Here is a 23,563-nt window from a genome sequence, read left to right as displayed (position 1 = left end):
TCGATTTAAAGAATAATTGTTCCAAGACTGCAGATGCTGATGCTGTATGCAAAAGAAAGGAAGTTTTTTTTCCCTAGCTAGTGCCATTGTTGCTTGCACTTGTGTGTAGAATAGGAGTTATAGTTTTGATGTGATAATTTTTTTTTTCAAAACTCCTGTGGGAAACACATAGGTTGCTTACACTGCAGCCAGCCATTTGTTTTCATCTCAGATGTATATTGTAGAAGGCAGTACCCACAACTAAAAGTTTGTGTGGTTAGTATCATTTTAAAACAAGGTAAGATTTAAAATCAGTCATTATAGAGAGACTACATAAAAATTAAGTTCTTTGATTTGGTTGCAATATGAGGCTGAAAACCAAGTGCAGATTAATTGCATAGACTGGAAAAAAAACAAGTATTGTATTTTATTTTATCTGATAGGAATTAATGACAAGCAAAGTGTCAAGGAGCATCAAAAGCTGTGTACTCCAGAAGGTAAGGCAAGCTGGGAAGTGAGGGTGACCCCAGCAGGGACAGTGCCCTTACTGACCAGGGCAAGAGCCAGAACCAGGGCTGGAGGTGGGTGCACCTAATGATACCACTTCAGCAAGGGCTGAAGACCCAAAGTTGAGCTTTTAAATGGAACTCCAGGGCCACAGGTAGGGGATGTTCATGGAGGCCCTGTATGAGGCTGGTCATGGCCATTAAGACCTGCTGCTGCCCTTAGTGTCCTGATGGGTGGTCTGAGAGAGTTTGTCTTCAGACTGTCGGTGTTAGAGCACTTAAAAACTCAGACTATGTTCTTACAAATAAGGTGGCACCATTGGTGTATCTTCTCTGAGTATAACTCGGTAGTCAAAAATTTATTGAAGTATCATGGAGATTTTTCTCCTCAGAGCTGTATAAGAACCATGTGGGCTGACAGATCGAGTGGTGTGACTGAGGTGTGTGACTTGGAGTGTAGCTAAGGTACATGATAGCTGAGGAATGGCAACAGTTCAAAGGGGAATTGAGGACAAAGTGTCAGAAAGGAAATTAAAGAGAAAGGTAGCTGAGACAAGGTGAAGTTCACAAAGCTAGTGTGAAATTAAATAATGCAGAATAATGTTACCTAGATTATCCCGTTCTCATCTAGAACAACTCCTAAGAGCACACAGTTTTGAAAAGAAACCTGTAGGTCATGTTCCATTTGTAAAGCATTTGGCTTTCTCTAACTGGCTTGTACTACAAACATTAATATATAGCTCTTAAATACAGTTTGTCATAGCTGCCCAACAGCTAAGGCTTACTTGCCAAATAGCTTATTTGACTTTCACGAACCATTATAAACCAAGATGTAGTTTTCCAGTAACAGTTAAAAGAATTCCTTTTTGTGTTGTAGTTTAGGGTTCAAGTGTTTGAGAACATTAAATAAGAAAGAAGTTGCCTTTTATATATGTATATATGTATATATACACATAGATATGCATACACACATATATATATATCTCTCTCAATATATATGCTGTGTTTTGCAGGCCTTGGATTATTAGAATAAGAATTAATTTAGCTAGTAAATGCAGTCAGATTGAAGGGCTAAATCAATAGGAGTGGATAGGGGTGAAATACAGGACCATGCTATGCCTTAAACCAGTTTGCAAACACAGAGGAATCTTTACTCTGTTTTTCTGTTTAATGTTAACATGATTCAAAGGCTCTTTTTCAAAATGCACAAAATCAGACAGAGGTGGGATGTGGGACATTAGTTTCATTCCGCACAGTTTTGAAATGAAACCCTTTGACTTCTGTTGTTCCTTCTATAAAGAGAGCATAGTTTTTAGTTTTGTCAAGTTCTATGAATGCCTGAATATGTGTGTGGGGAGTTTGACATTTAGAAAGCACAAAGAAAGCAAATGTGTCACCTGGGTATTTTATCTTTACACCCTACACAACTTTTCTCTCTTCTTTTTTAACTTTATTAGGCTTTCTAACTAGAGAATGTAATTTAGTTGATAGTTGTTATGGGCTGTGCAACATTTCTAGTATTATATGTCTTCCAAATAACTTGCCTGTAAGAAGTTTCTGGTTCTCAGCAGCCTGCTGCTTTCAGATTGTGAACTGAGGTTAATTCCTAAGATTAGGTGTTCCAGTTTGGAGAGTAGTGTGTAATGAAATGCTTTATTAGCAACTGTATGGGTGGCAGTAATTCAGAGTTCCCGTGACCTGATAGCTGTTGGACATCTTACAAATTAGGTATTATATTGCTCTAAATGTAGTGTACCTGATCTCCTTTCATAATGAGTTCTTTTATTTCTAAACCAAAAATGTTTAAATAATTTTGAGTAATTTTGTTTTTAACATGTTAAGCCCCTCTCTCAAAAGTGTTCTAATCTATTTTCTGTAATCTGTCAGAGACCACTGGTGTGCTCTGAGTCATGTGCATGTGAGGGTCAAGGAGCACTGACATGACATTTTTTAGAAGTTTAGTTGCAAGTAATGACTCAGTTTGTATCTAAGCACTTCAAGAAATGTTTTGATACCAGCCTGAGACTTGCAGAGAACTGTTTCAGGATGTGCAGCTGTTGCTTGTGAGTGCGCTGACTTGAACCTTCAGGCTAGCTCTGTGGATTTTTGGCTGAACTTTTCCTCAGCTCAAGCTGTTTGCATTATGCATAAGCTTATACTCAAAATCTCAAAAGACACCAGCTCTGCAGGAGTGGCAGAGGAGTGGCTGAGCCAGCCTGGACATACTGTCTGCCTCATATGGAGCCTTCTGAAGGACTGGTCTTTGTTGTGCACCCAGTCATGTCACCTCAGTTAGCTGGCTGCTCAAATGGGCTCTGTTTGAGTCAAGGAAAGTGCAGGCATGGTACTAGGTCAGAGGTTACCTTCTTTATTATGTCTTGACTGCAAGAAATCTGATTAAATGAAGAAAACTGGTGGTGGGCAGTTCATGTCTTCGCAGAACTGACTTGTGTCCTGAATAATCCACTAGGCTGCAGGGGTGGATATAGTGCTCTGGTCCTGTGGTAGTTCTGGAAGGAGCATTTCTTTACATTGTCAGTGGTTCTTCAGCTGATACATGTTTGAATATAGCAGGTCAACATCATTTTCTCACCTGTGGGATAATTAAAGTAGAATCTAAAATAACTAAAATTTTATTATTTTCTATGTGATGATGTATTCACTACTTGAAAATGTAGCTAATTTCAAAGAATTATAGAGTATTCTGGGTTGGAAGGGATCCACAAGTATCAGTGAGTCCAGCTCCTGGCCCTGTACAGGAGGGGTCACACCCACGTGCCTGAGTGCCTTGTCCAAACACCTCTTGAGCTCTGTCTCGCTTGGTGCTTTGACCACTTCCGTGGCAGTGCCCAGCACTCCTCTGTGTGAGGAACCTTTTCCTGATATCCAACCTAAACCTTCCCTGACACAGCTTCATGTTGTTCCCTCAAGTACTGTCACCACAGTGAAGAGATCAGTGCCTTCCCTCTATGTCCTCTCACAAGGAAGTTGCAGACTGCAACGTGGTCTCTTCATTCTCCCTCAGGTTGAACAGACCAAGCTGCTTCTCATGTAGCTTCCCTTCAAGACCCTTCAACAGCTCCTTCGCCCTCCTGTGGGCATTCTCTAATAGCTTTATGACCTTCTTATATGGGGGTTCCCAAAAGTGCCCCCAGCACTGGAGGTGAGGCTGCCCCAGTGCAGAGCAGAGCAGGACAATCCCCTCCCTTGCCTGGCTGGTGATGCTGTCCCTGATGCCCCCAGGACACGCTTGGCCCTCCTGGCTGCCAGGGCACTGCTGGCTCATGTTCAACTTGCCATGGACCAGAGCCCCAGGGCCCTTTCCATGGCACTGCTGTGCAGCCTCTCATTCACCAGTCTGTCTGTACATCCAGGGCTGCCCCATCCCAGGGGCAGAATCCAGGACTTGCCCATGTTAAATTTAATCTGGTTTGTGATTGTCAGTTCTTCTGATTGTCAAGATCCCTCTGTGCAGCTTCTCTGCCTTTAACAGCTCCTCCCAATTTAGTATCATTGTCAAATTTACTTGGTATCCCTTCCAGTCCTGCATCCAGGTTGTTAATGAAGATGTTGAAAGTTTTAGGGCCTAAGATGAAGTTCTGTGGAGCCCCCCTAGTGACAGGTCCCCAGTCTGATACCACCCCATTCACTGTAACCCTTTGTGCCCAACCCATGAGCCAGCTCTCACCCATCCCATGATGTGTTTGTCTAGCTGTGAGCTGGACATTTTGTCCAGAAGGATCCTGTGAGGGACACTATTGAAAGCTTTGTTGAAATCCAGAAAGATCACATCAGCTGGCTTCTCTTGAGCAGCTAGGTGTGTTACCTTGTCATAAAAGGAAATTGTCAAGCAGAACTGTTCCTTCATGAAGCTGTGCTGGCTGTGACTGTCCTTCAGGTGTTTTTCAGTAATTCTCAGAATGGTCTTCTCCAGAACTTTACCAGGCACTGAAGTGAGACTGACAGGCCTGTAGTTTAGTATTTGTAAAAACAGGTTAACTTAATATTTAACTTCAAAGTTCCAAACCACAAGTCAAATGCTTATTTCCATGTTAATTTAGTACATTTATATAACCATTGCTTCTTTTTGTAAGTTTTGCCTGACAAGAAAGCATAGTCAGTTCTTGCCCTGTTTTCCAAACACACAACTAGAAAAAAAGAATTTATTGCATATAAACTTATTAGCAAGTAAAAGCAGTGTCTGTTTATTTATATTTCAATTTATATAATTTCAGCAATTTACTACCAAAATTTCAGTAGTTTAGATAAATTAATACTGCATTCATCTATTTAGAAACATAATTTACTCTGTTTAGCATCATTTTGTAGGCAAAGGAAAAAGTATCATCAGCCAACTTCATCAGAGTATGAAAATATTATTTATTAATGAGGAACTTTGTTTTCCTCCCAACATGAAAGTTCATCCTGCAGTTCATACTACAAAAAAAAACTACATGTCGCCATAGGCAGTGTTTGGCACTATGTTCCATATTTTACTTCTGTTGGAAAGTAGTAAGACTAGTAAGTGAAACCGAGTAAAAATAAAATACCATTGACTCTGTTAAGTCATTATCACTTCAACTACAGTAGTGATTTTAATACCAAGGAAATATTATCCCACTGTGTTTAAATTAATCTCTCACAAGTTTAGCTTTGCAAGCTGCCTTTATAAAAATGCATTATGTTGGGGCTAAAAAAATATATATTGAATAGTGTGATCTGTATTGTATTTAACATTTTATCATTATTTCCTGTATTTTATGTGCTAGAACTTCATACTGATTTGTATTTAATCTGTTTAATCACAGTGTATGACTAGGTTGGGTGCTGTGGAAGTTGTTAGCTGGTGGTGTTTCTTTTTGTTCTTTTTTTTCAGAATTTAATGTTTTTATGGGGGCTGTACATTCTGAAGCTTATATTATTAGAAATGCAATAATATTAAATGCAATAATATTTAAAAGGTTGGTTTTCTAAAAATTAAAAATATTCAATCTATTGCATTGTTCATCATGGCTTCTGCATATACGTATATTCACATCCACTGATGCCCTGGTCTTTCAGTGTCAAAATACTTAAAATGTCCTTTAGACTTATTTCTTGATGACTGTCTATTTCTCATGTAGTACATGGGACTTTCTTCAAGACTTTGTTTTACCTATACATTATGATCTGATTACCTGTTTGGTGATACCTGGGGTTTTTTACCACATCTCCAACAGCTGACCAAAAGGGGGTGCTAATAGATCAAACAGTCAAATGTGTTACATAAAGAGGTTAAGGAAAAGTTTTTGTGCAATGGTTTTAAGTCCCATCTACTGAATTGTGTCAGGTAGATACAAGTTTTCACATCTAGATGTTGTGTAAGCATTCTAGTCAGAGCACTGCTCTCTGTAGAAGGCAAATTAAAGCTGTGTAAATATGGCAGCTTCTTACTATGTAGGGGTTAAGCATAGGTTACTTTGCAGGTATTTACGGTGGTCAAATTTGTTGAGTTTTAGCAGTTGAATACATATACCTAGAATAACCAAGTAATACGTTCAAGTCAGATGCCTTAATTCAGATACCACAAAAGACCTCCACTGACCATTTTTTTACTGTTTGGTTTCTTCTGTTCAACAGAAGTTAATGGCTTCAGCAGAGCTGGGGCCTATAACTTAAGAAGGGAAGTGAAGACCTAAGAATCTTCCCTGCAGCAAGGAACTGCTATGTCCTTATCCCACAGTGGTAAAAGATGGTTGAGAGACCTGGTACTGTTATGAATATTGTAGTTTGCCAGTAGACTGAAGAACTTCAGTGGCTTCTCACTGGACTCCTTTGTTTGTGTAGCAGGGATGTGGAAACCATTTGTGACTTTGGTGCAACTACAGATGATGGTGGAAGGGGAATACACACTTATCATGGAAGACATGGTTAGTTGATCACAGCGTTTGTTTTTTCCGGACACATGGTACCTACAGAAAGTTTTGAATTCTACAAAGACATATTTTTTCTGGAAGTCCTCATTAATTCATTCTGTGTTACTGAGCTGATATAAGAGTTACAGGTATTTAATAAGATCATGTAGTTTAGTCTTTGCCGAATATCTATTCATGTCTTTTCTGTACAGTGTAAAAGACATTTTACATTTATTGTGAGACTCTAAAATAAGAAATGGGAGACATAATTATTTCTAGATGTAATGTCCAGTTCTACAATGCCTCACTGAAGAACTGTTCACAGTGGAAGAAAAAGTTACTTTGACCTTTTTAAAACTCCTAAGACTGAGACCAAGAAATATCATTAAAGTATATTGTTTTGTAGCATATATATATATAACAAAGCCTATGCTGAAGTAATGAGATAGGTGGTAAAGACAAAATTTTGGTAAACAATGTTACAGTTTAAATGAAGAAAAGGAAGAAATCAGATTACCTTTCCAGAGGTTAGTAATAGGAAAAAGCAGTAGGATCTTGGGAGAATGGAATTGTAGTTGCAGTTGAGGTTGTAGTTGCAGTTAGGGCTGAGTTGTACTCAATGAGCTTGAAGGTCGCTTCCATCCCAGTGATTGTGTGATTCTGCATGCAAATGTGTATTCTAGACTTCTGCAAGATTATCCATCAGAAAAACTACCTAAAAGTCAAGGTGGATGTGGGCAAATACTAATAGATAATTTTGTGAGAGTTACTGTACTGTTGAGGATGACATAAAAGGTTTAACTCAGGTGTTAAGTGATTTAGATTGCAAATTCATTTAACTTGAAGGTATAATAGATATTATAAAGTTGCCATTATCAGAGTTTGAGAAGAGAGCCTTGTGTGAAAGAGGTGCATTTCCTGGTTCTGTCCTCAGATTAGTGCCTGACATTAGCTACACACTTGCAATGAAGCCTGCTGAAAATTGAACAGGCATTCTGGGAATCAGGCTACACTTCCTATTAACTTTCAAATAGCAGTATTTAAGTTCACATGACATTTCAGAGTTGCTGGTTTTTCCAAATTTCAGGTTACTTTCCTGTGAGAGATGCAGCAAATAGAAATATTGTCAGCCTGTCATCTTTAAAGCACAACTGGTGTTTTTTGTATTTTCACCTGGAGGTCTCTCCTCCACTGACTTGAGATTCACTTTTCTAGTCCAAAAGCCAGTTTTCAACCACTCTTCAGTTAGGAAGTTCTTAGAGAAAGTGTGTTCTGTCCATTTCATTGCAGTCTAGGGATGGACAGAAGGCAGCTCATTTAAGAAGTGTACAAGGTTGTGATTTCCAAGGTTGTAACAGTTGTGTGTTTTCTAGAATTGTGTAGTCAACAGAAATGTCTTTGAAAAATGATGAAGAGGAGAAGTTGACTTAGGTTAGTAAGCTGTCCATATGCTTTTGAGGATTAGCCTAAATATCATGGAGAGCTATAAGGTACGATGCCTTGGAAGTTATCCCAGTTGACAGAGTCATCTCATGCTAAAAGCCAACTCCCTCTGTGTAAAATGTTGAGGCATCTCAGAAGGAGATCCTGCCCACCTTTAATCTGGTTTTTACCCTGCTCTTTATCATGGTGTTAGTAAAAACAATGTCTAATGATGTAATGGTGAGTGGAAATAATTTTCAAGGGCATGGCATTTGTACTTTTTAAAGCTGATTAATGTTTTTCCAGTTTAAAACAAAACAAGCCACTCTCAGCCATGTTCAAACTAAATTGTGCTAGATTTTGTTCATACTGAATTTATATTACAAGAAAAAGTATCATCCTGATCAGCCTTTTTACAACCTTTACATACCTGAATCTTTACATATTGATCAGACATTTCCACAGAACAAGCTTCAGAGAACTTCTTGATTCATAGTCTAGATGAGTTTTCTTTAGAGAAGGAAATAATTAAATTGCATAATCCAATGTCTTTCTTATGGACAGATGTTAAGTAATGTAGTGAACACTGTATCACATGAAGTTCCAGGAATACCTGCAGAATATTACTTTGATAGTAAAGCTATTGTAGTGGAGGAGAAACTAATTTTCCTGTTGCAATGGCTTTTTTTCCTTATTTAAGGTTGAACATTTTCTGGCTTTAGCTACTTAAGTCTGGAACACAAGTGTAATGCTGCTGTTCAGCATGCTCTTAGGATAACATCTCTCTTGGTGTGTATTTTAATAAGGACCAAGTAACAGCCTGTTCTCCTAGTGCTCCAGAATCTCTCTATTCTGTTTTTGTGACGTATTCTTTTACATTTGCAACTTAAAAATTACTGGCTGTATTGAGCCAGAAGCATTCTGGTACAGAGATTTTGAGCTAGCAAAGTAGTTACCTTGAGTTTTTATGAAATAATTTGGCTTCCCTGCACTGGAAAACTTCTGTGTTCTGAAACAAAGTAACTTTCCTGACAGATTTTGTCACTTTAAATAGAAATAGATCTGTCTGTCCATGCCACAGAGTTAGGTGAGTTAATAAACTTTGTGCTTTGGAGATGTTTTGAAGTTGTTAAAGGCAGAGGGAAGATAATTTAATAGAATGTAATCTGTGTTGAAAGTTTTGATTTATATTAGATATTTAACTGAACTTGGTTGTGGTTTTTTAGTTTCAGAAAGTTTTTGTAGAGAAAAATGAATTCCTGCATTTTTGTTCCTCATTTCTTTAAAATGGCCTTAATCAAATATGGAGCACACTGTTGTCTACCTGGATTTCTCCAAGGGTTTTGATATGCTTTGTCAAAGCCTCCTCCCAAAACAACTGGTGTGCCACAGACTGGTGAAGTGGTCCATGCAGTGGGGGGAGCTGGCTGACAGGCAGCACTCAGAGCGTGGTGGTGCCTCGCTCCTTTTCACATTGGCAACCTGTTACAGGTGGGGTCCCCAGGGATCAGCTTTGGGCCCAGCACTGTTTGATTTCTTCATAAGTGATCCATGGTGGGATCCTGGCAAACCCTGATAAAAGTTTGCTGGTGATACCAAAATGAGTGGGGAAGTGGACACTTTGGAAAGGAAATTCACCCTGCAGGAAGACCTAAACAGGCTGGAAAAGTGGGCTAATAAGATCCTTATGAAGTTCATCAAGAGCAAGTTGCTGTTGTTCAACCTGGGAAATCATAATCCAGAACTGCAGCATAGTCTGGGATTTACACGACTGGGGACTAAGTTTGGGGTAAGGGACTGGGGGTCCTGAGGAGAACAGTCTCAGTCTGTGTGGACAGTTGCTTCTGAGCAAAGAGAGGAAACAGGTTGCTGGGTTGCATCAACAAAAGCATAACCAGCAGAGATGAAGAAGTTATGATCCCACTTTTCTCAGCACTTCTCAGGCCATACCTGAAATACTACATGGACAGGCTGGAGGGGATCCAAAGAAAGGCCACAAAGGTCATCAAAGGACAGGGAAGCCTGGCACATGAGGAAAGTCTGAAAGAACTGGATTGGTTTAGTCTTGACCAAAGACTTATCACCAGGTTCCAGTATTTTAAAAGGTGGTTACAGAGAAGGTGGACACTCCTTTTTACAGTGAGTCACATGCAAAAGAAGCTAATGGAACAAGTTACTCCTGTTGAGATTTTGGTTAGACACAGGGAAAATTTTTCACAGTGTAATTAAGTCAGTCAGCTATTGGAATAATCTCCCCTGGGAAGTGGTGGGTTCCTCAGAGTTGGACAATTCAAAGATTCAGCTGGACTGGGTGTTGGGCCATCTTGTCTAGACCATGCTTTTGCCAAGAAAGGTTGAAACAGATGGTCCTTGAGGTTCTCTTCCAACCTGGTATTCTATCATGAGGTCAGAGAATTAAGTTTCTTGGCTTGTTTCACCTGCTGTTGCATTATTTCACCAAAAGATGATTTGTACTCAAAGGGCCTAAGCCTGTCATTAGTGACATAATGTAAGCAAAGTGCAAATCTAGTTAATTCAGTGATGTGGAATTGTGTTCTCTGTTTCCATATGTATCTTACAGATTTAGCAATTATGCAAGAAGATAAATTGTATTTCTTGAAATGAATAAGCTGACCCAAAATTATTCAGAAATAAGGGAAAATAGTTGTTCTGCCCACTCCCAACCTGAAAACTATGTTTGCAGTATCAGCTTAGAGTTTTAGTCATTTTTTTGGATTGGTTTGGGTTTTTTTGAATTTGTTAATGTCATGTTATTGATGTGTAGAATTGGAGCTTTACCATTGCAAATAGATTTAGGATATTTCCCCTCTGATGCCATCAGTTTAAGGATCAGAGTTCCAGAATGCTTGCAGCAGCCTTGTGTTTTTCTGTCTGTTCGTGACAAACCAGCTACTGTACATTCATATAGAGCAGTACAGTCCTTGCCACTGGCAGTCTCTCTGTGACAGAGAGCCTGTAGGCTGACATAAAGTGCAGCCTGTTGTGAACTGCTAAGTGGGAGTCTGCCAAAAACTCAGCAGACAGAACTAATTGGGGAGAAAAAGGATTTTTGTGCCCTCATCTCTCCCTCTTCAATTTTTTTTACAAGACGGATATTGTTAAAGTAACTTGTTTATGTAAGATTTGTCTGCCTCTATTTTCTCATTGCATGAATCATTTTTTAACTTGAAGTCTTGCACTGCAGGTCACTGAGCACTTCCACATGGCGGCTGGCGCAGAACCAAACTCGAGACACGCAACTCATCACAGTTGATGAAAAATTGGTAAGGGTTTTCTACTGAATACTATGATACAGCCTTCAGGGTTATTTCTGCACAATAGGCATTCAGTATGGTATTCTGCGTTCTTCTAGGAAAGCCATATAAATGTGAACTACAAAGCAACAGTCCTTTATACACTTTTAAAAGTGGAACATCAGTAAAACATAAGTATGTGAATGAATATGGCATTCAAGGTGTTAAGCAATGTAAAATGATGAGTACCTTGTTTGTTATTGTTATACTTTAGTCAAAGACCAGTGTGAGCTGTAATTAACAATAAGTTTGTTCTTTTTGAAGTTTAGGTATATTTTCTGTGTAGTGAAATTATACGGAATTTGCCAGCTTCCTGAAATTTTCTTCATTGGTGCCCAAGATACTGTGTAAAGATATATCATGGAAGATTATTGTTACTATGCACATACACTCTAGCTTTTGAATATGCATGAAGGTTAGATTACAACTGGAAACAAATGCATAACATTCTTCTGCTAATCAGTAGCAGATCAGAAATTTGGCAATCTTTTCTTGTAACTTTTTCCATAATGTGTGGTCTGTTACTCTAGATGCAACCTGACACTTATGTTTACATTATTTAATAGTATAATTTTTGTAAGACTTCTTGGGGGAATGCATCACAGCAGAAGCATGCCTTTCCTTGGTTTTCATATCGCTTTTGAATCTCCAGGAAAAGAATGTTCCTATCCTACGTACGAGACAGTTCACATTGTATGTACCTTTTTTGTATCCCTGAAGCTATATGAACTACCTAAGAAATCTTTGGAATTTATATTTATAAATTGTACATTTGTGATGTTATGTAGAGTTGAAACAGCTGAAGTTTAAGAGGCTGTTGGAAAAAAACCACACTTTAACAGCTCTTTAGGGCTTTTTTCTCTTATGCTTTGTATATATATGTAGCAATAATAATTACATGCGAGTAAAGAAAATAATCAGTTACTTCATAAACTTCTTTCTGAATTTGTACAATCTTGGATTTAAAAATTAAGGAAAAAATAGTACTTTATTCTCAGAAATATGATTATCTTGCTAGTCTAGTTGCATAACTTGGGATTGTGAAATTTGTAGAGATCCTGAGTCACTGTATAAGTAGGATTGAACAAATCAGTAGACATACATTTTCCTAAATGACTTCTAAATGTACTGTTCTTTAATGTTAAAATACATATATACATATATATATTTAAATATACTTTTATATCACCTGAAAATTCTCATGTTTCCCTGTTCTGGCCTTGGGTGATGTATACATACGTCTGAAAAGACTACAATGCAAAGACAGACCCACAAAAAGGAAACACTCTTCCATCTTCCATATTGAATTCAAATGTACATTATCCAAAGTTAGTGTTGTATGTTACGCTGTCTAGCTATGAGAGTTTATACTTCCAGCTGAGTTAAAGTGAAACTAGTCTGAAATACAGCTATTGAGTTCCTTTAGTGTTATTGTAAATACACTGTACATGGAGTGCATATTTCTAACGTCATTATATGTTGTCATCAAGTTGAAAACTCTCGTATCATATTTGCTGAGGTTTTTTGAGATCTCATATAGCATTTATAAGTTTTTTTATGTTGATACATATAATGTTTCTAAATGATTATTTTATCTTTATTTTTTCTTTATTTCTTTAAGTGTTAGGTTAAATGTTAGACTGAATAGTGTTTTCTTACCATGTTGTGCACGTAGGTCCACATGCTAAATGCAAAAATCTTTTTTTTCTTTTTTAGATTATTATAGGACCTGAAACAAAATGACAGAAAATTAGAAACTTCATTTGTAGATTTCATTAAAGTTTGGGAATAGTTTCCATAATTTGTAAATTCATGTTCTTTTAGTGGGCAAAAATTATATCACATTAGCAAGGAAAATTGTCTCAGGGTTTGATGTGGTTTTCCACTCTTTCAGCATTAGAAGAAGCATTCTCTAGACACCTGTTAAATCTCATTTTAATGTAGAGTGCTATCTTACCTTATTATAGGTTGCTGCAGTATATTCCCTAATTTTAAGTATGATTAATTACAACCAATTGAAATTAATTTAGCATATTGCAGGTGTTTTCTGTTAATTAATTTTACAAAGCATAAAACTATTATTTCCAGGCAAGTTGTATTTAAACTGTACTGTGGAAATTGATGCATTACATTTAATTGAAAAATACTTATTTTCCATTACAGATTATTAGAAATCATCAAATCATACTTTGATGGATTTTTCATCTTTGTCATATTTTGAATTTTTTTATTTTTAAAGCTGGACATTGCCTCATCACCTTTTACTTGCATTTCAGAAGGAGCAAGAACAGGTGGAAGAGGGGATATGGTTATTCTTGTGAGCCACTCTCATCTTGTAACTTATTTTGAAACTGAATTCTTCTGTGACTTGATATTTACAAGGCTGGGAGAGTAATGCTAAGGTTGTTGAAAACTTTTTACTGCATATTGTAGTGAAATTAATCTGTATTTCCAGTGCTCTTGTAGACCTTGTATTCATATCTGTACATGCATATGCTAGAACTTGTTCAACAGAATGATTTGGTTCTAGCAGTGCTAAAATATTCCTTGTATTGAGAAACACAAATTAAATAGAAGATGTATGAGCATCATGAGATTGAATAATTAGGCAGTATTTGGTCCCTTCGTTACTACAGCCTAGACTCTACTCTGTTGAATACAACAGAAGAATGAGTACTAATGAAATAGTAGGAAAACCAGTAGTTTAAATCACATTCATTTGTCACACTAGAAAAAAGGTGTGTCTCTTTAATGTAAAAGGAGTTAAATGGTGAGCCTATGTAGAACATATCCAAGAAATTATATCTTGGTCTCAGTTATTGGCTGTTTTCAGTGAATACTGAATAAAATAACTTTTAATGAACAGTAAAACCTGAATAAAATAACATACAAAATGAGCAAAGCTCAACAGAAATACAGTTCTTGCATCACATTTTGATTCTCTGGCCACCAATTAGGTCATATTCCAAGAGTCTGGACAAATAGCTGTGTGAAAAGTAGTCTCTCAAGACCCTGCTTGCATTAGGAAATTTGGGCTATAGAGGGCAAAGGCTGTCAGCAGCAAATCTCATTCAGGTAATGTTCCAAATTTTTTAACTGTTTGTGTGTATGGTATAACATACATCATTATATTATAATTATAAAAAGTTGAAATGGCTTTGCCTGAAAATGGGGATTTGACCTATTCTAGTTCCTGTGATTTGTTTCAGTTGTTTTGAGTAGGGTGCACCAATACTGTGTGTAGCTAAAAGTCATCAGTTCAGCATGTCTGGGAACCTTTAAGTAGGCTTCCCAGTCAGTGCTGGAGTTAGGCACTTTGATGGAGGTTGCTATTTGCAGCTGAAAGGTTCCCATCAATATCTGTCAATAAAAGGACTTTTTAATTGGTTAAATGATGATATTTCAAGAATGTTTCAAGATTAGAACTACTGTCAGAAATTATCCGTTGCACTGCTAAAGCAGAATATTCAACTAATAATATATATTCTGTAGCTCAGTGCAAAAACTATTGCACGAGCAGTTAGGGCTTGGTCACTGGGGAGTTGTAGTTACCTCACAGATGTTTTTATTCTGTATCAGGCCAAGATAAAATGAGTTGCTGCACAGGGTTAAGCATTCCAGGCAGAGCTACACAGTGCAGTTTAAATGGTACTAAAATCGTTTTCTCAGCATGGTGAGAACATCTAGGGGCAGACTATTACAAGCATGAAAGGCTAAACAGAATGATGCTATTAACATTTCATCGTGTGTCCTGAAGTTGTTTTGTCTATACTGCTAGTTAAGCTTTTCTAAGTAATGGTTCAGAAGTCTTAGTACTGAACCTCAGTAAAGGACCATTTTCCATCAGACTGTAGACTGTGTAGCTCACTGTAGATAACTTGTATAAACCAAACTGGGCACAGAAAATCTGACCCTTTATTTGAGGGTGAGCAGTTCATACTTTTGAAAGGGCACTCAAAATCAGCATATACTGCTCAGCAGCCTAGGCCAGTGATGTAAGTCAGTGTGGATGAAGAAAAGGCCATGATGTCATCTACATGAATTTTAGTAAATCCTTTCCCACATCTTCCTCCTGAAAAAAAAATACCTGCCCATGGCCCAGATGGGTGTACTTTTCACTCAGGGGAAGCCTGGATGGTCAAGAGTTAAATACTGAAAGACCAAGTCCAGAGAGTGGTGGTGGATGAAGTTAAGTCCAGTTGGTACTGTCATAAATGGTATTCCCCAGGGCTCAGTATCAGAGCCAGTCCTGTTTGATATCTGTATTGATGATCTGGTCACGGGGATCGAGTGTACCCTGAGTCAGTTTGTAGATGCCACTAACTTGAACAGGAGTGTTCATCTGCTGGAAGGTAGGAGGGCTCTGTAGAGACATCTGGGCAGGCTGATTGCTTGGTCAAGGCCAGTGGTGTGAAGTTCATCAAGACCTAAGTCCTGCTCTTGGGTCACAACAACCCCAGGCAGTGCCACAAGCTGGGGAAGAGTGACTGAAAAAGGACCTGGGGGTGCTGGTGAGAGCAGCTGAACATGAGGCAGGCTGTGCCCAGGTGGCCAAGAAGGCCAATGGCATCCTGGCCTGGATCAGCAATGCTGTGGCCAGCAGGGCCAGGGCAGGGATTGTCCCCCTGTGCTGGGCACTGCTGAGGCCTCACCTCCAGTGCTGGGTCCAGCTCTGGGCCCCTCCGGAAAGACTCCAGGAAAGACGTTGAGGGGCTGGAGTGAGTGCAGAGAAGGGCAACAGAGCTGGGGAAATGATGGTATTTACTGAGGGAGCTGGGGGTGTTCAGCTTGGAGAAAAGGAAGCTCAGAGCACGCATCATTGTATCCAAGTAATTACTTGGAAGGAGGACATAGGTGGGATTGGTCTCTTCTCTTAAGCAGCAGTTGATAGGAGAAGAGGAAATGGGTTGGATATTAGGAAAAATTTCTTCACAGGAAATGGTGTAAAGCATTGGAACAGCCTGCCTCGGGATGTGGTTGAGTCGCCATTCCTGGAGATGTATAAAAGATGTGTAGATGTGGCTCTTCAGAACATAGTTTAGTGATGGGCTTAGCTGTGCTGAGTTAACAATTGAATTCAATTATCTTACAGGCCTTTGCAGTGATTTCTGTGACTCTAATAATTATTGTGATATCTGTGTAAAGAATCTTAGCAGCTTCCTTTTGGCTGTGTAGAGGTATGATTTAGTGTCTGTTTTAAATCTTTACTGCTAGATAATTCAGGAGTAACAGTGTATTAATAGAATTCTCAGAATATGAACCTTTTCCGCAAAAAAGTTGTGAAAACACTCCAGTCCATTTTTTCTAGAAGACTTGTGTTATTAGCAAACATCACACAGTGTTTTCAGGATTGAGTCATAGTTTGTTCACCATCCAAATCCCAATTTTGGCTAGGATTAAAAATTAGTGAAATTGTATAATCTTTGTTTGATTAAAGAACCCTAGACTTTACTGTAATAAACAGTGATAATACTGCAGCTCAAAGTAAAATATACAAACAAGTGAAAAATAGTCTGGAATGATGAAACTTCTTCAAAACTCAGTCTGATAGTCTACTGTGCTATGAAACAAAGGACATAGCAAATCACACTTTAACATGCATTTTAAAGTATAATCATTGCTTTCCCAAGAACTGAGAGTATATAATACACTACTCTGAAAACCAAAGCAGTAATGTGTCATAAAATTATGTGTGAGACAGTGTGACATTGCATTGAAGACTGTGTGTAGGAGCTGTTTTTGCAACTCAGTGAAGAGAAACACTTGGCAAAGTATGTATTTATTAAGGACAGTCTTACTAGATTTTCTTTTATTGAAACTACTATTTCAGCCAAGAATTCTGCAAGCATTACCACTATGTTAAACAATAAGGATATACTGGATGTTCTGTGTTTTGGTTTTTAAAATGCTGTTAACCCATTGTGGGTTAATTCCTTAAGGGTGAGTTGAAGCTGTTCCTAAATTACCTTAATGGAATAAAAGAATTTACAATAATCTTTCATTTAATCCATTCTAGCTGTAGTATTTATTCAAGTGGCTACCATAAAGGATTCAATTTAGGACAGTGTTGCTCTGTAGATGAGGAATCTAACTGTCAAGTTTTTCTGTACTTTATATGTATAGCTCTGATAAGGACTTGTCATATTCAAAGCATACACAGGACGAGGATGGTAATTTCTTTGGGGGTTTAGACTTACTCATTCCCTCCCTCTAGCCTCAAATTTCCTCCTTTGGCTTGTCTTCCTTTTCTTGATTTTTTTTCTCTAAATTAGATTAGCAGCTTGCTTCAGAATAGTAGAAAATTATTAAAAAATAATAAAGCTGTTATGTAAAATTAGGCTAATAAAGATTTTTTTTCCATCCTTTACTTTGCAAATATGTTTTGAGAAACAGTTTCTAGTTTTGCACAGAGGGGCTTTGCATATGAAGCCTGTGATATGGAGAAGTACTTTCTTCGATCATGGTTGTGTCAAGTAAGCAGGTGATCAGCTTATTTGAACTGTGTTGTACTTGAGATTCAAATTTTAAAAAGTGTTTTGTTTGCCTTTGGTCATCTCAGTTCTGCGTTTAACTGATCTGATGTTTGAAAGATGCTAGAGGATGACTAAGATATAAAACTACATTCTAGAATTATTTCAAACTTCAATTATTTCAATAAAAGTGAAATATTCAAAAGGGAAGACCATTAGGAAGTGAAAATGCACATCTACATTAATAAAACTGTCTAATTTAAGAGTGGACTTGCATAGGGTTAAATGTTGAAAGGCCTTTACTCTGCAGTCACTGATAGTTTATGTGTGAAACTGCATTTTGCTCCAAAACATAATAGATTAAAAAGTTGTTTTTCTATTTCTCTGTTATACCATGTCCACTCTCCCCTCATCCAGTGAAGATTAAGAAATACTACTTTGGGGAGGAAAAAACTTTGTTTAACTTAAAAAAGCAGATTAAGTGAAGTGTAATATTTGAAGGGTTTAATGACTCTGGAGATGCTGATAACTTTTCTTACTTCGCGTACACCGTTCTGGTCTGCCAGAGTACATATTTGTTTCTAAACATTATTTTTTTGTTTGTTTCTAATTGAAATAATTAAACATATTCTTCTTTATATTTATGGTTGGTAGTTGCATTTGGGCTTAATTACAGTAGAAGCTCAGTTGTAGTTACCAGTTTGTCTAGTTATGTACATACTTTAAATACTGCTTATTTATTATATTTTGCTGTTTGGCAATTAAATCCCTTCTTAGTTGGAATATCCTAACTCAATTCAGTCTGTATTACTTGCTACAACTTGTTTTTGTAAGCAGCTGTAGTTCAGTGAGGCTTGCAGTGGTTTAGAAAGCCCAATTGTGTGATAAAGTGCTTTCTGTAAGAATGTCTGTAGGCAACAAGTTACTCCCTGTGATGAAGAAGCTATCTGTAACTCTGACAGTCAACGTAGAAATTGCCATCACCTTTATCTGTCTTCTAACAGCAATAAATATTGCTATATTACTAAAATTCAGTTGAAGATACTTCTGGTGTTCAGTTTAGAAAACTACATTTTGCAGGTAGCTCAGAACCATGTATATAAAGTGACAGGATCGTTGTATCCATGAGAGCAATTTCCCTCTCATCCCTATGTAGGTTTATTTTGGGTTTAGGCTGGGGTAAAGGAATTGTATTTCCTTGGTCTGAGAGTCTTTTCTTTTGGTACATAGTAGTGCTCTCTCTGCTGGCTGTTGGAAGGAGGAGTGTTTGCAATTGAGGTTACACAACCCTTCTGAGTGTCTGTTTTGTCTGAGCTTCCTTCATACAGCGTTATTGTGCAAAAATTTCAAGGCTCAGTCTAGTGCACTTGGTCAAAGTATGTTTTTTTGAAGAGTATGTAGGGTTGGTTTTTTTTTATTTCATTACATAGTATTTAATTTTCTGTGAATGAATAATGCTTTCAAAGAGTTTGCTGTGATGGCTGCTCAGAACAAATTAAAGGAGCATCATTGTGTCATGTTTAGTTTGGTTTCCAAAGGGTTATTCAACATCTAAACACCTGCTTGGCTTTGGAAGTCTAAATATGCAAACCATGTTTCTAATCTGCTAGAAAGAATAAGAGTCATTGATACAACCAAGTAATCAACAGGAGTAAGAAATAACTTCATTTTTTAGAGCTGTTTTGTTCAATAGTTTTTGTTTTTAAAGGAGGGTATGTCCATGTTCTCATAAAACAGTTCCATTATCTAAAAAACCCAAGTTAGTATCCCATGTTATGTTATTACTGTAGATGACATGAATTCTTCTTGTGTTGCCAGGAATAGTGATTAAATTCCCTGTACATTGCTAGTTTTTCTGTGCATTCAAGTGGGTCTTTCTGCATTTCTGTAGTACTAAGTTGTAGAATTAAACCACAAATCCCAGCCTAAGAAAGGCTAGAAAACCACAAATCCTAAGTTTCTTGTATAGACATGAAAGCTGGTTCTAGTCATGAAGGCCTAGCTGAACCATTTTATCAAGTCAGAAGGGAAAAGCTCTCCTTGTCTGGAAAGCCTGGTAGTTTCATGGGAATCCTTGAACATCTTGATCATGCTGCAAGAGAGCCTGGGGCTTCTTCAGTGCTTTCTGGCTGTACTCATATCATCAGTGATGGAATCAAATGTTTTTCAAATTCTTGATGGCATGTTTGTGAGGTATCTTTGAAGTACTTTCATGTGTCTTTTCTCAAACTGGCAAATTAACCTGTATTAAGTGGAGACATGGACCATGGAGAGAGCATCTGATGTTCAGAAACAGAGTTTTAGTATGCCATTTAGTTCTTATGCTGTGAAACATGCACCGTAGGGCAATTGTTTAGTCTCTTGTATATATTTTTGGCATACTCAGTTCTACTCACTCTAAGCTTAAAACAAAAGTAAGTCTTTGCTGATGGGAAAATAACTTTTATCCTATTACCTGTTAGCCTGAAAACTTGGTTAACAGGTGATAAGAAACTGAGCTACAAGGAATTTCTACAAAATACTGGTCAGACATACCAAAGACAGTATTTTTTAGAAGATATTTCAGATAGTTCTGAAAAATTATGACTGGTAGTAATTCAGATTAAAATTTCTGCAGAAGTTGTTAATTTTACTTATCAGTTCATTTTCTTGATGTGCACATTAATTCATGTATGAAAATAAGTAACTGTTTTCCTATGTAGGCAAACATAATCCGTATAAATCATGTATTTGAAGTTCTTACCGAGTATCATATTAACCAGGCAGAAGCTATTTTAAGATAAATATTGTAGCTTGCACTAGTATTTTATTTTTTATTCTTCTGGTTTGTATTTTTTCTTAGGACCATATTTTTGTTGTTTTGTTTTTGACTCTATTTGAAAGCATTTTTGTGTCAACTCATTCTGCATCTGTTGAGTCAGAAGTTGAATATCTTCTCTCTAATGTCTGATTCCTATACAAATTCTTAATTTTTTATCACCATTTAGTAAACACAATTGGACATTGCACTCTCCTTTGATTTTTTTCCCCCACACTAATGCAAAAGTGAAAGGAAACTTTAGTGTTTCAAGTTAATTTTCTTTGATGATGGATTTCTTTCTATTTTATTAGAAAGTATAAGACTATGATTTCTGTCCTGTAAGTGAAGGCCAAGCATATAAAGGCCAAAGCACTAACTACATGAATGGATTTCTAGAAGTAACTAGCTAAAACCAGTTGCGAAGTAATACTAATATATTCTAGTTACAATTCAGCTTTTTTAGAGAGGGATTTTTGAAACCATCAATTTTAACTAGCTATATAGATAAATGTAAAAAACCCATTTTGCCCAATGGAATTAAGATGTATTTTATTGATAACATTGAAACAGTTGAAGCTCCATCAACTCTTTCCATCCCCACCAGGAAGTAATGGCTGTGCTGCTGTTAGAAAAGAACCTTCTAAAACACAGTTAAGGTTTGAAAGCTATATGCACTAATTAACAAAATGCAGAGAACATTTAAGCTGTTAATAGCCGCAACATCCCTGATGCATAGACCTTCAATATGCTAACACTGCATAACAGTTCTCTATTGTGCATCTCTTTAATGAGGGTAACTGTGTCAGTTCTTTTCTTGCTTCACTACCTGCTGTGTATGGAAATTATGTACACTATTTAGCACTTCCTTTCAACTTCTAAAGTGCATGCATATTACACAGAAGCATTACATCCTGCATTAGGGTAAGGGGCAGCTTTTAACAGGTCTGATTTCCTTGTAGTTTCTGAAGTGCAACTTTTCTTCTTCTAAAAAGCATGCACTAACAGGGATTTTGCTCTAAATTTGCATTTCTTGATTGGGGATTTGCTTCTGTTTTTGTCTCTTATGTCTCACACCACTTGTAACTATATGGGCAAAGATCTGTTACAGAAATCATTTTCTCTATAAAGGAGATGTGAAGAATAGAGAACAATTAAGGCAGGCATTGGTTGAATTTCTTGATACTCTTCTTAGTAGCAGACCATAAAGTAGTGTGTCAGAACTGTCAAGCTAAACTTTAAAAACTACATTTTGCCTTTTTTTTTACCCTCACCTTTAATGAGTACCTTTATCTTAATAAACAGAATCCTGAATTGTTTGCTAATTTTTAAACCTTAAAGTTAAATGCTGCTCCACAGCTACCATTCAGTAGGAAATTAATTAATTGGTAGTTGTGAGGTGAAAGGAAAAGAACACTAGAAAATGCACAATAATGAGATTTAAATTTTAGTATTCTTTGCTCTAGCTTCCAGCCTTAGGACATAGTTAGTTAGTTAAAACTGAATTCACAGTTAGTGTTTCATACACTGTAGTGACAATCTTTCTTATGATTTCATCATAAAAAATCTTACCGGAGTTATAAGTTCCTAAGATGTTGCTGTACATCCAAATGGGTGCTCAGTAGCTCAGACCTTAGAATATTTGCTGTCCAGGTTAGATTAGGAATTGATCAAGGTGTTCCTGCCTTACAGCAGCAATTCCACTGCTTGTGTGTAAGTAATTTCCTAATTCCCTGAAGGCTCTGAGTCTTTTGCTCCCTTGGGTATTTTGCAGCTTCAGTGGATAAGGGAGCTTTGAGAAAGAGCCACATATTTAACATCAACTGAAGCCCTTTCTGAAAGCTGAAGATTATGGAACAAGTGGTACCTAAATTTGGGAACTCTGCTGAGGCCTTATTTGGAAATTTTCTTAATTGGTGCTTCAGAGGAAGCATTGTAAGTTTTTCAGATGGGCATAAAGTAGATAATAATTTTTAATTTTTTATTATTCCTGAAAAACAGTAACCTTAAAAAATTAATTTAAGTCACATGCTTATGGTTTATTTTGTAAATACACTTAACTTTTAGTGAAAGTTAAAATATTTTATTAAAATGGCATCAGAAACACACAAAAAATACAGAAATTATTTCCAGTGCACAAGAGTAGCCTGAATTTTGGCTTTCACCTCAGACATGAAGACCTCATCTTGAACTGCTGGTTAAGGCTCGTGGTGTCCATGATCAAAATTGCATTTTATAGACTATAAATCATCGGTAATGAAAAATTCACTAAGATATTATTGAAATACTGTGTTTAGCTTTGCAAGACAATCTGCATTCCTGTGCCTTATGCTAGGATTGTATTATAAATACTTCAAACTGAATAAATTATGTTTGAAAAACATGCCATCACTGAATTACAAGTAAACTACAATATGTTATTTATTTAATATAATATAAAAAATTGAACTGACTGGGGGAATAGGTGCAAAATTCTTTATCCTAGGTATTGTCTATCTGCTAGTACTTCTGTCTGCTTTCTTTCAAAGCTTTTCCTGCCTATTCTCTTGTTTTCCACTGAGTAATACTGTCTGTAAGAGCAGTTGCTTATGGTAGTACAGCAGGGAAGTGTTACCATAATGTAAATTATTCTAAGATAAATCAGATTGTTTCAATTGTTTGGTTACCCTCTTTCATTTTCTAAATGCAGGTAAACTAAGACTGCCTCTTCTTTGATTTGAAAGTCTGTCATCTAAAAATGTGGCTGTAGTCTTATTCTTCACTAATTGATTTTCTTGCATTTTCTTGTGAGTTTATAGTAGAGTGCTTGAAAGCCATGCGCTGTAGAAAACTATATTTTTAAAAGGCCTCAGAAAAAAACCTAGCCTTTGCTTGCACACACTTTTTTGTGTGTGCAAGCAAAAGATTTGCTTACATATGGTTTAGATGAGTTCTAGAAAATATACTTTCTCTAGATATTGTTGGGTTAGAATAAAAAGTAATTTGCAAGATCTTCTGTAATTCAGACTTTTTTCCATCTTTTTCAAGATAATCATGCTGTTCGTCATTCTCTCAGTTTGAAGAACATCACATCTACACTGAATTCTCTAATAAGTACTAGTAGCAACATCTATTTTTATGAAATATGCTCTTTGCCCCTGAGTGCCCCTGCTTTCCTCTATTTAATAGCAATTTTCTTAAT

General features: G+C 37.0%; 1 protein-coding gene across 1 annotated transcript in view; it reads left to right on the top strand.

The window, feature by feature from the left end:
• The window catches only part of NDUFS4 (NADH:ubiquinone oxidoreductase subunit S4), a 46,676-nt gene that overhangs the window by 9,048 nt on the left and 14,065 nt on the right, over positions 1–23,563 (top strand). The window contains exon 2 of the mRNA XM_071425425.1: positions 11,007–11,085. Within this exon, the coding sequence (XP_071281526.1) occupies positions 11,007–11,085 (79 nt within the window). The remainder of the gene's footprint in view (positions 1–11,006; positions 11,086–23,563) is intronic.

Source organism: Agelaius tricolor, unplaced genomic scaffold (assembly GCF_023055355.1).
Source record: "Agelaius tricolor isolate 1412-34295 unplaced genomic scaffold, bAgeTri1.0.p SCAF_4, whole genome shotgun sequence".
Lineage (NCBI taxonomy): Eukaryota > Metazoa > Chordata > Aves > Passeriformes > Icteridae > Agelaius > Agelaius tricolor.
Note: the sequence above shows the minus strand (reverse complement) of the source record. Positions and strands in the feature narration are given on the sequence as shown.